This window comes from Sceloporus undulatus, chromosome 7 (assembly GCF_019175285.1).
Source record: "Sceloporus undulatus isolate JIND9_A2432 ecotype Alabama chromosome 7, SceUnd_v1.1, whole genome shotgun sequence".
Taxonomy (NCBI): Eukaryota; Metazoa; Chordata; class Lepidosauria; order Squamata; family Phrynosomatidae; genus Sceloporus; species Sceloporus undulatus.
Window position 1 is genome coordinate 29,862,658 of NC_056528.1, and position 10,895 is coordinate 29,873,552.

Here is a 10,895-nt window from a genome sequence, read left to right on the forward strand (position 1 = left end):
AACCGGGACAAATGTAGGACAAAATTTTCACATGGAGGGCACTTTTTAAATAAAAAATGGAGGACACGTGAAAACATTTGCTGATTTTTTTAAAAAATGTTAAGATAAATGCATGTTTCTAAGGCTTCTATAGACAATTGCCCCACCATGCCCCTCGCGCAAGACACCAAAGGCCCCAGCGGCAATCGGCGGCAGGACCTGGCTGGGGCTGGTCCCAAGGCCTTGCCGGGCCACAGGTTGCCTACCCCTGGCCTAGAGATTCCTAGAGAGGACACTCTGCTAGGCCTTTGTAGCTTCTCCAGCACAACTCTATGGTCAGCCTTAACTAAAAGTGGTTCTGAAAGGCCTAGAGATTCCTAGAGAGGACACTCTGCTAGGCCTTTGTGGCTCTTCCAGGGCAACTCTATGGTCAGCCTTAACTAAAAGTGGTCCTGAAAGGCCTAGAGATTCCTAGAGAGGACACTCTGCTAGGCCTTTGTGGCTCTTCCAGGGCAACTCTATGGTCAGCTTTAACTAAAAGTGTCACTGAAATGCTTAGAGATTCCTAGGGAGGACACTCTACTAGGCCTTTGTAGCTCCTCCGGTGCAACTCTATGGTCAGTATCTGTCGGATGTTGGCCACAGAATTGTGCTGGGGGACCTAGGGATTCCTAGAGAGGACATTCTACTAGGCCTTTGTCAGGGACGCGTGTCCTTTCCGTGCTTCCGCTTCGGCAGCCATTTTCTTTTTGTCTGACTTTTAAGCCCCTCTCTCGCTTTTTCCGTTTCCGCAGGTGACGCGGTGGCTGCCGGACCACTTGGCTGCACACTGCTACGGATGCGACAGCGTCTTCTGGCTCGTCAGTCGGAAGCACCACTGCAGGTAATTGGTGCTCGTTTTCATTTTTAATTACTCCGGCACGCAAAAGTGTCGCGTTCGCCACTCTCTCTTTCGCGCCAAGGGAAGGTCAACGGCGCCCCCATCTTTTCCGTTTGTAGAACGTCTCTGACCTCGTCTCCACCTCATTTCAGGTATGCCGAAGATGGCGGTCAGGCGCGGTGAGCAATTCGCGACGGCAACTTTTTGTCGTCTGTGTGCATTAACCCTCTCATAAACTAACTTTTTGGCTCCTTCCCATGCGCGGAAAATGGCGGAAGAGAAGCGCGCCGGAGTGGTGGTCACATTAAAGTATCCCGGCATTAAGTTCGCAGTCCGAACTTCCTCATTTCGTGTTTTTCAGTACGCCGGTTAATCCGTAAACGGCACCATCGAGGAGTCAATACAACCCCTGTATCCAGAGCGAATACAAAATGACAGACATTGGCGCAAATCTGTATTTGTGGAGGAGGTTGACCATAGAGTAGTCCTGGAGGACCTCCAGAGGCTCTATAGGCATCTGGAGATCCTCCAGCGCAACTCTATGGTTGTCTTCTGGCAGAGGTTGACCATAGAGTCATGTTGGAGAACCTCCAGATGCTCTCTGGCGGCCATCTTGCACCTCATTCACTCACCGCATGCGTGCTGCGCCTTCTCATACATCTGTCGATGGGGATGCTTTGATTGAGAGTTCGTGCATGGCAGAATGGGGCTGGACTGGATCAGGGCCCTTCTAGGGGTGTATTCCATCTCTATGATCCCCACCGTGTGGCTTTTTGCATGATCTTTGGGGGGAGGGGTCTCACTTTCTCTGTGCGCAACTCTATGGTCAGTGTCTGTCGGACATTGACCACAGAGTTGCCTTGGAGGACCTAGAGAGGACACTCTACTAGGCCTTTGTGGCTCCTCCAGGGCAACTCTATGGTCAGCTTTAACTAGAAGTGGCACTGAAAGGCCTAGAGATTCCTAGAGAGGAAACTCTTCTAGGCCTTTGTAGCTCCTCCGGCGCAACTCTATGGTCAGTGTCGCTCTCACGTCATAAACGTATCATTTTTCCCCGTAGGAATTGCGGCAACGTCTTCTGCTCTAGCTGCTGCAACCAGAAGCTTCCGGTCCCCAGCCAGCAGCTTTTCGAACCCAGCCGCGTCTGCAAGTCCTGCTATGGCGACCTGCATCGCCCTGGGCGTCCCGCCATCGAGCACGAACTGGACAAAACCATCGCCGCCAATTCGAACTGACCAACGGATGGCACGCATTTGAAGGCGGGCAGGACGGCTTTCCCCACTTACACAAAACCGTGTCCTTCGGAGATGCGGGGAACGCCGCCACCGGGATGGGTTTGTGTCGGCATGAAAACCGCGACATCCAAACCGGGATTCGTCATGGTGAATGCCAACGGACGCTTTTCAATCACTCCCGTTTTGTTATGTTTTTTCCCCAGTGGCGAACGGCGTACGCCAGGGATGTTGTTGCTGCTAGAAGAAAATGGAGGCTGCTTTCTCTTCTCTCTCTCATTTCTCCCTCTCTGTTCTTAGAGTGGGCTTAGATTATTTAGGGGACGATGGGTTTGCAGGTCTGCGCGCATTGGAAAACGCGCAGACCGCATTTGGCAAAGGAAATTCGGCGCTTGTTTTTGGGGGGCAGCGGGAAACGAAGGGGGTTTATTGGTTTGTACGGATTTTTATCTGGCGGTGGAAGGGGTTTGCACGCACGATGCGAAGGAACTGGACCGTGAAACGTAAATGGATTCCCTCCCCCGCAATGCGTTAAATCTCTGTTAATATACTCTCTAGGAATGTCTTCTAATACAACTTTGTGGCCAATCTGGATCTGAGGTTGACCATAGAGTTGTGCTGGAGGACCTAGAGATTTCTAGAGATGACACTTCTCTAGGCATTTGTTGGTCCTTCAATGTTATTCTATGGGAAGATATGACCATAGAGTTGCATTGGGGGACCTAGAAATAACACTTCTCTAGGCATTTGTAGGTCCTCCAGTAAAACTCTGTGGCCAACATCTGACCATAGAGTTTGGCTGGAGGACCTAGAAATTCCTAGAGAGACATTTTCTATATTTAAAGATAATAGTGATTTTTAATTCCCCCCCCCCCCCATTTTCCATCATATTTCCTGCATTTTCAACCTAAGTGAACGTAGAGGGCCGGCCGCAGTACCTTCGCGAGAAACGCAGACGCCACTGCTGTTGCCACAAGAATGCACAGTAAGGTTTTAATTTAGATTTCCCCCGCAAAAACGACCCATTCGAGACAAAAAGGAGGGGATTTTTAATTTCGAACAGGAAATGCATAAGTGCGTTGCAGCCTACGCCTTTTCCATAAGGGGAAACGGTGCAGAGCGGGGCGCTTTTTTGTGGTACAGATAAGATGGCGGAAATGAGGCCGAGTGTTTGGCGGCTTGTTAACGAAAGGTGCCAAGAGGTTCTGACATACGGGTTTTACGTATTTTTCTTTTGCGCGGCGCGCGTTACTGCGATGTACAGTGTGAATAAAAAACGCTTGCGACTCTTCGTCTTTTTTCTTTTTGGGTCAAATAAGCAATTTTTTATTGGTTAGCAAAAAGGTTGAAGAATAATAATATAGAATATAGAATAATAAAGATGGAAGGGGCTACTAAGGGCCCTATAGTCCAGCCCTCCTTCTGCCATGCAGGAATACAGTGGTGCCTCGGGTTACGAAATTAATTCGTTCCGCCATTCCCTTCGTAACGCGAAAATTTCGTAACCCGAAATAGCTTTCCGTTAGCGCTGGAAGCCTATAGCATTTGAATTTCGCGCCGAAATGAATTTCGTAACCCGAAAAATATTTCGTAACCCGAAACAGTTTTTGCCAATCCAACTTTTTCGTATCCCGGAAATTTCGTAACCCGCGCATTTCGTATCCCGAGGTACCACTGTACACAGAATAGTAAAGATGGAAGGGGCTACTAAGGGCCATATAGTCCAACCCTCCTTCTGCCATGCAGGAATACATAGAATAGTAAAGATGGAAGGGGCTACTAAGGGCCATATAGTCCAACCCTCCTTCTGCCATGCAGGAATACATAGAACCCTAAAATTAGAAAAGCACATTTATTAGGTACTAGTATAAATTATATTTACTATTTCCATTGTTGTTGTTGTTGTGCTTTTTTTTCGTCCCACTTAACGAGGATCCGGCCATCCGTCAAAAACCAAATCCGCGTCCCGAGAAACTGCATTCATCGCGTAAGAGCCGCCTTCATTTGCCGCATCAATGGGGCAGAGGTCTTGGCGGCACCATCTGCGATGGAAGGTGGAGTAAATCATTACTATTACAGTGGTACCCCGGGTTACAAAATTAATTCGTTCCGCCGCCGCTTTCGTAACCCGAAATACTTCGCAAGCCGAAAAACCCATAGGCGCTAATGGGGAAAAGCCGCGATTTCGTGTGAAATAGCGCCGAAAAGCACAAAAAAAATTTTCGTAACCCGAAAAAACCTTCGTAACCCGGAACAGTTTTTTTAAATGGATTTTTTTTCGTAACCCGGAAATTTCGTAAGGCGGCGCATTCGTATCCCGGGGTACCACTGTACTATTATTACGCTTATTAGGCCTGGGATCCATACAATTCGATGTAGGCATACGCGCTTGAAATGCGCAGTTTCGTCTTTGCGCAACTCGGTGAATGTACTAAGTGTAGGATACCAAGACCTTACTCCGTTTACTCAATGTTGGTTGGACTACTAGTGCTTTTAAATACCTCTGGGCGGCGTAGGCGTCCACAGTCGTTGCGTCGCAATGCGCAGCGTGCTCCAATAATAGGACTCCTACGAAAAGCCAAACGCATAGACGTAACTTAAGACGCTTAGGCAGTATCTCAGTTGCAAACTCTTAGTACCTTAGTCCTAACTTAATACCAGTTGCAAGGTTTGAGTACTAGAGTAGTCATTTGTTATTAATACATAAACCGCAGGCTGGTGAATACGTAAAGACTAAGTGCAACGTAAAATGCACAATGGTTTTTCCTCACCTCCATAGATCCTCGCTAGCGTGAAGGCGAAATCCCTTGCCGCCATCTGCGCCGTGAATTCGCCTTTTAGCGCCATTTCACGGGCAAAATTTCGGAGCTTGCGCAGAGCTTCATGGACCATTTGCGCAGACGGCTCCAGTTCCGTGACACCGAGCGCCGGCTCCATCTTGGCCTGTGAAGGAAACGTAATTTCGTGAATACGCGATGCTAACGGCTGGGAAAGGGATGCGACTTTGGTGTTTTCTCACCTGCGCGGCGGCGAAAAAGGCGTCCAGTGCTTTCCCGCGGCTTTTGGCGAGGGACCGGAGGACATCCAGTGAGAGGACATTTGTGGTTCCCTCCCAAATCGGGAGTACCTTTTATTTCGGAGGAAAACGGAGACTCGGATTAAAACCTAAAATGGCTTCCCTTAAGTAAAGATGGCGGATTCTGTCGCAAAATGGAGGGCGAGGAGAGACACAAGGCGCCACAAAATGGCTGCTCTTGATGGAGATGTTACCTGAGCGTCGCGGAGCAATATGGCCAGCCCCGTGTCCTCCATGAATCCTTGTCCTCCGAAACACTCCAAAGCTTCGGAGGCAATGGCAACGGCCTGAAAAACACAGAGTCTGGGATCCTTTAGGGTCCCTTCTAGCATCCTATGCATTCCTGCATGGCAGAAGGAGGGTTGGACTATATGGCCCTTAGTAGTCCCTTCTGACTCTAGGATCCTATGAATTCCTGTATGGCAGAAGAGGATTGGACTATATGGCCCTTAGTAGTCCCTTCCGATTCTAGGATCCTATGTATTCCTGCATGGAAGAAGGAGGGTTGGACTCTATGACCCTTAGCAGTCCCTTCCAGCTCTAGTGTTCTCTGTATTCCTGCATGGCAGAGTGATGCTACCTGTTTGGCTGTGTAGAGCTTGACCACGGGGGTCAGCAGCCGGAGCATGAGCCGGTCCTCCTCCGTGGCCTTCTGGGTCTCCTGCATTCCCAGAATCCTCGCTGTCTCCATTGTCAGCAAAAAGGCCCCTCGTGCTTCTACCTGGAGCCCAAGCGAATCGTTAAAGGGGCCCCATTATTAAAGGATAGAAGACAGGGACCCTAAATGCCTCCAAAGGCACCTAGATCTTGGATGCTAAGCAGGGTCAGCCCTGGATAGCCCTTGGAGGGGAGAGCGAGGGCATGAAACCCAGGTCTGGACGTAGCCAAGTTCACCTCCATGCGCGCCAAGGTCCGCATGTGCAAAGGGTGCTCCGCCAGGCACTTCCCGAAGGCTTCCCTCTTCACGGCGTAGTCCCGCGCCAAAAGGATCGCCCTGCGGGTCGCGAAATCAAATCATGGCACCATTTTAGGAATCACTAGGTCCTTCGGTGCAACTCTATGGTCAACGTCTGACAGAAACTGATCATAGAGTTGCACTGGAGGGGCTACAAAGGCCTAGTAGTGGCCTCTCTAGGAATCTCTTGATAGACATAGACCATAGAGTTGCAGTGGAGGACCCAGATATTTCTAGAGAGGACGTATTAACCAAATCCACGGAGGCGAATGCCACAAACGCCTCCGTCTCCTACCCAAAATGGCTCCGGGTTCAAGGATCACCTTCTCATTCCCGCGACGGCAGTGACGGCATTATGGACCCTGGTGACTGTCAGCATGGCAGCAATGGCAGCCACCCCACGGCCTTCTTTGGAAATCTGCGCAAAGAGCAATAAGCGACGCCACGAATGAGCGCAGAAAACGTAATTTTACAAGTACTGGACAACAGGCGTCCATTTTGGGTTCTGGCTCAATGGTGAGAAATCAATGGTGTTCGTGGGACGCGTTTTTCGCCTACCCGCTGCGCCGTGGCTCCATCCAGATACAGCTCGGCGGTGGGCAGCTGCCTGGTGCCCAGCTTTTCCTTCAGGCGCTGGATCTGGATGCCATTGAGGTTCCCTTCCTCGTCGCGCAGTTTTACGTAGAACAAGGAGAGGCCGCGGGTGCCCTGTTGGTGCAAAGGGAGAGAAATGCGCAACTCTATGGTCAGTATCAACCAGACCCTTGCCTTAGAATCACGCTGGAGGACCTACAAATGCTTAGAGAAGTGGTCTCTCTAGGAATCTCTAGGTCCTCTCTATGGTTGACGTCAGCCAGAACCATAGAATTGCACAGGAGGACCTACAAATGCCTAGAGAAGTGCTCTATGAATCTAGGTCCTCTAATATAACTCTATGGTCAGTATCTGTCAGATGTTGACCATAGAGTTGCATTAGAGTACCTAGATTCCTAGAGAGGACACTTCTTTGGGTATTTGTAGGTTCTCCAGTGCCACTCTATGGTCAACGTCTGACAGATACAGACCATAGAGTTGTATTAGAGGACCTAGATTTGTAGAGAGAGCACTTCTCTGGGCATTTGTAGGTCCTCCAGTGCAATTCTATGGTCAACAAAGATATTGACCATAGAGTTGCATTAGATGATTCTTAGAACACTTCTCTAAGCATTTGTATGTCCTCCAACTCTATGGTCAATCTCTGGCAGACGTCGACCATAGAAATTCCTAGAGAGAACACTTTCCCATCAGTTTTAAGTCCTCCAGTGCAACTGTATGGTCAACCCTCAGCAGAGTCACTCTGTAGGAGTCTACAAAGAAATGTTGTCTCTAGGAATCTCTAGCTCCTCCAGTGCAACTCTATAGTCAACCTTAACTAAAAGTGACACTGAAAGGCCTAGAGATTCCTAGAGAATACACTCTACTAGGCCTTTGTAGCTCCTCCAGGGCAACTCTATGGTCAACCTTAACTAAAAGTCACACTGAAAGACCTAGAGATTCCTAGAGAGGACACTCATAGTAGGCCTTTGTAGCTCCTCCAGCGCAACTCTATGGTCAGCATCTGTCTGATGTTGACCACAGATTTGCGCAGGAGGACCTAGGGATTCCTAGAGAGGATGCATTCACCAAATCCGTATATCACCTAAGCTGCTCAGTCTCGTATCTGACCTCTTCTACTTGACCGTTGGCTGCCGCGATCCTCGCCAGGGTCAGCGTCACGTCCGAATCCGCGGCCGACGTGAACCACTTGAAACCGCGCAGGGCGTAGGTGCCGTCAGGGAGCTCTTGCGCAACCGTCTCCGTGCCACCGGCTGTGAGAAAACAACACGTTATTGGCACTGTACAGCTCCAGGGATCTGGGTTCGAGTCCTTGCTCACCCGTAGTAACTTTGCACTGGGAAACTCTATGGTAGGTCTGCCAACAAACCTTTTGTTTAGGACATTTCGCAGTTTGGAAAACGTTTTCGCTTCCTGTGCCGAGGCCCAGAGCAACGCTTACCGACGTCAGACCCGCCTTTGCGTTCGGTCATCCATTGTCCAGATGTCCAGAACCTTCCCGCGTCACGCGATGTTAACCGCGCGTAAGCTTCCTCCAAGTATTTCGGAATACCTAAAGACTGTTGGAATATACAGTATTTATTTATGTATTTACGGGATTTATAAGTTGGCGTTTAAGAGAGGCTTAGGCGCAGTGGCGGCGCCATCTCACCTCGATCACTTTCGCCGCACCATCCGTCATGGCGACGGGGCATGAAAAGAAGCCAGACGCAGGCGTGAAGAGGTACACCTTTGCCATCTGGTGGATGCGGCTGTGGAGAGAAGGGAACACAAGTCGCGAATACGAAAAAAACGGTAACACAACAATCCAACACTCCAGAGGACAGGATCAACATTCAAGATGACCTGAATAAACTAGAAAGTTGGGCCACAGCTAACAAAATGAACTTCAACAGGGAGAAATGTAAGGTACTGCACTTAGGGCGGAAGAATGAAATGCACAGATATAGGATGGGAGACACATGGCTGAATGAGACTACTGTACGTGTGAAAGGGATCTGGGAGTCCAAGTAGACCACAAGCTAAACATGAGTGAACAGTGTGATGCGGTAGCTAAAAAGGCCAATGCAATTTTAGGCTGCATCAGTAAGAGTATCTTATCTAGATCAAGGGAACTAATAGTGCCACTCTATTCTGCTCTGGTCAGGCCCCACCTGGAATATTGTGTCCAGTTCTGGGCACCACAATTCAAAAAGGATGTTGAGAAACTGGAACGTGTCCAAAGGAGGGCAAGTAAAATGGTGAAAGGTCTAGAAACCATGTCCTATGAGGAACGACTTAAGGAGCTGGGGATGTTTAGCCTGGAGAAGAGACGGTTAAGAGGTGATATGATAGCCCTGTTTAAATACTTGAAGGGATGCCATGAGGAGGGAGCTGACTTGTTTTCACTTGCTCCAGAGACTAGGACCCGTAGCAATGGATGCAAGCTACAAGAAAAGAGATTCCACCTCAACATTAGGAAGAACTTCCTGACAGTAAGGGCTGTTCGACAGTGGAATAAACTCCCTCGGAGTGTAGTGGAGTCTCCTTCCTTGAAGGTCTTTAAACAGAGGCTAGATGGCCATCTGTTGGAGATGATTTGATCTGGATTCCTGCATGGGGTTGGATTGGATGGCCCTTGCGGTCTCTTCCAGCTCTATTATTCTATGATTCTATTTAATTGCGGGATTTGTAGTCGCGTTAATTCTCTAATATATCAATTACAACCAATAATAATAATAATAATAATAATAATAATAATAATAATAATAATAAATTCCCTTTCGGAGATATTTTTCCACATTTTCCGCACTTTTGGCATTTTTGTATCCCGAAATAATTACACATTTCTACCTCCAATTGGAGTGTTTCCTTTCGTAAGCCTCCGCGACTAGGCCTTCCTCGGCGCTGATCTCCTTCATCCTTTTCCAGGCCGCGCAGGTGACGATTTCATCAACGCGGCGTCCCCACGCGTCGAACTGAAGCAACCACGGCGGCTGAGATTCGCACTCGCGTCCCAAAGGGTCGATTTCGTCCTTGACAAGGGCCCCGAACCTTTCGAGGTCTGGGTTCACCTCGGCGAACACCTGCGGAGGAAGACAGTGGCGTGACAATAACGTACGTAAAAAGATGACTTGAAAGAGTATATACATGCATGGGTCCCTTAGATGCTAAGCAGGGCCAGCCTTGGACGGTCCTTGGAGGGGAGACTGACAAAGTCCTAGATTGGAATTAACTGGTTAAAAAGGCAAAAACAATCCCAGACAAGGTAGACCACCCCCCCCAAAAATGCCAATTTTTAGGGTCCATAATCCACAGACCTGGGCAGGAAGATGGGATTTCAAGTACCCCCGAAGAAGAGCATCCTCCAAATAGGGATTACCAATCTGAGGCTGCTCTTGGAATAAAATCCCATCCGAACACGCTCTCCTCGGGTTTCGCGTGGTGCAGAAATCCGCGGCATTTCTTCGCTGGTTGCGCATTTTAGCGCACGCAACAATTCCTCTGCAGCGCAAAACCCGACACCAAGCATTGCAGCTGCTGAAACAAAAGGCCCTGTTCGCAAACATGTAGGGCGGCATTTAATGCGCCAAAACGGACGACAGTGCATGCGACTCGACGGCGCAAGGCCAAAAATATGTGCTTTTAGGTGCTGCTCTTTGGAGCAAAGTTCAGGAGGAGCGAGGGAATAAATAGCCAACGTATCGAAGCGAATTGCGCAATGGCCTGCACAAGGGGCGCATATGCACAATGTTGAACATTTTTGTGTGCCGTTCCTTTAGTTAATAGCAAAACCATTAGAAGAAGATACTGTTTGGATTAAGAAGCACGTTTTTATTTATTTTTTATTTTGAACAAATGTTTAAAAAGGAAATGTATTGCGATAAGATTAATTATAATAATTATAATAAATAAGCTTCGGTGACAGTCGCAGAGCTCACAGTAATGGCCGGTATGACGAGGAAAAAGTGAACGTTGTTTAAAAAGTGCGTTTTGATTGTTTCTGCGCTAGGCAGCCTTTGCAACAACCCTGGGATGTAGGCCAGGACAACTTGTTTAGTTGTGAATAATTGACTACATCGAGCTGCGCTTGGCACCTTATCCTTTTCCCACATAAATTAAATGGCCGCCATTTTGCCTCATGGTCTCCTCAGGTCAATTGTCTTTTTCCCCCATTGCGGCCTGAGAGAAAACAAGTGC

General features: G+C 48.6%; 1 protein-coding gene and 1 pseudogene across 3 annotated transcripts; one reads left to right on the top strand and one right to left on the bottom strand.

Moving 5' to 3' along the window:
* Nucleotides 1–3,382, top strand: part of LOC121936568 — a 7,495-nt pseudogene extending 4,113 nt beyond the window's left edge.
* A 545-nt stretch (nucleotides 3,383–3,927) lies between these two features.
* Nucleotides 3,928–10,347, bottom strand: LOC121936613 (acyl-CoA dehydrogenase family member 11-like). Of its 3 annotated transcripts, none has more exons than XM_042479001.1 (14): nucleotides 10,078–10,347; nucleotides 9,549–9,781; nucleotides 8,368–8,467; nucleotides 8,158–8,275; nucleotides 7,827–7,969; nucleotides 6,681–6,830; nucleotides 6,446–6,540; nucleotides 6,062–6,161; nucleotides 5,748–5,888; nucleotides 5,362–5,454; nucleotides 5,111–5,218; nucleotides 4,863–5,034; nucleotides 4,593–4,659; nucleotides 3,928–4,133 (listed from the first exon to the last, which is right to left on the bottom strand). In XM_042479001.1, the coding sequence occupies exons 1-14, from the start codon at nucleotides 10,303–10,305 to the stop codon at nucleotides 4,016–4,018; spliced, it is 1,866 nt and encodes a 621-aa protein (XP_042334935.1). In that variant the 5' UTR covers nucleotides 10,306–10,347; the 3' UTR covers nucleotides 3,928–4,015. The 3 variants fall into 3 exon arrangements, with proteins under 3 accessions (XP_042334935.1, XP_042334934.1, XP_042334936.1); XM_042479000.1 differs by having other exon boundaries at nucleotides 10,016–10,347; XM_042479002.1 differs by lacking the exon at nucleotides 5,748–5,888 and having other exon boundaries at nucleotides 10,016–10,347.
* Nucleotides 10,348–10,895: the final 548 nt, after the last annotated feature.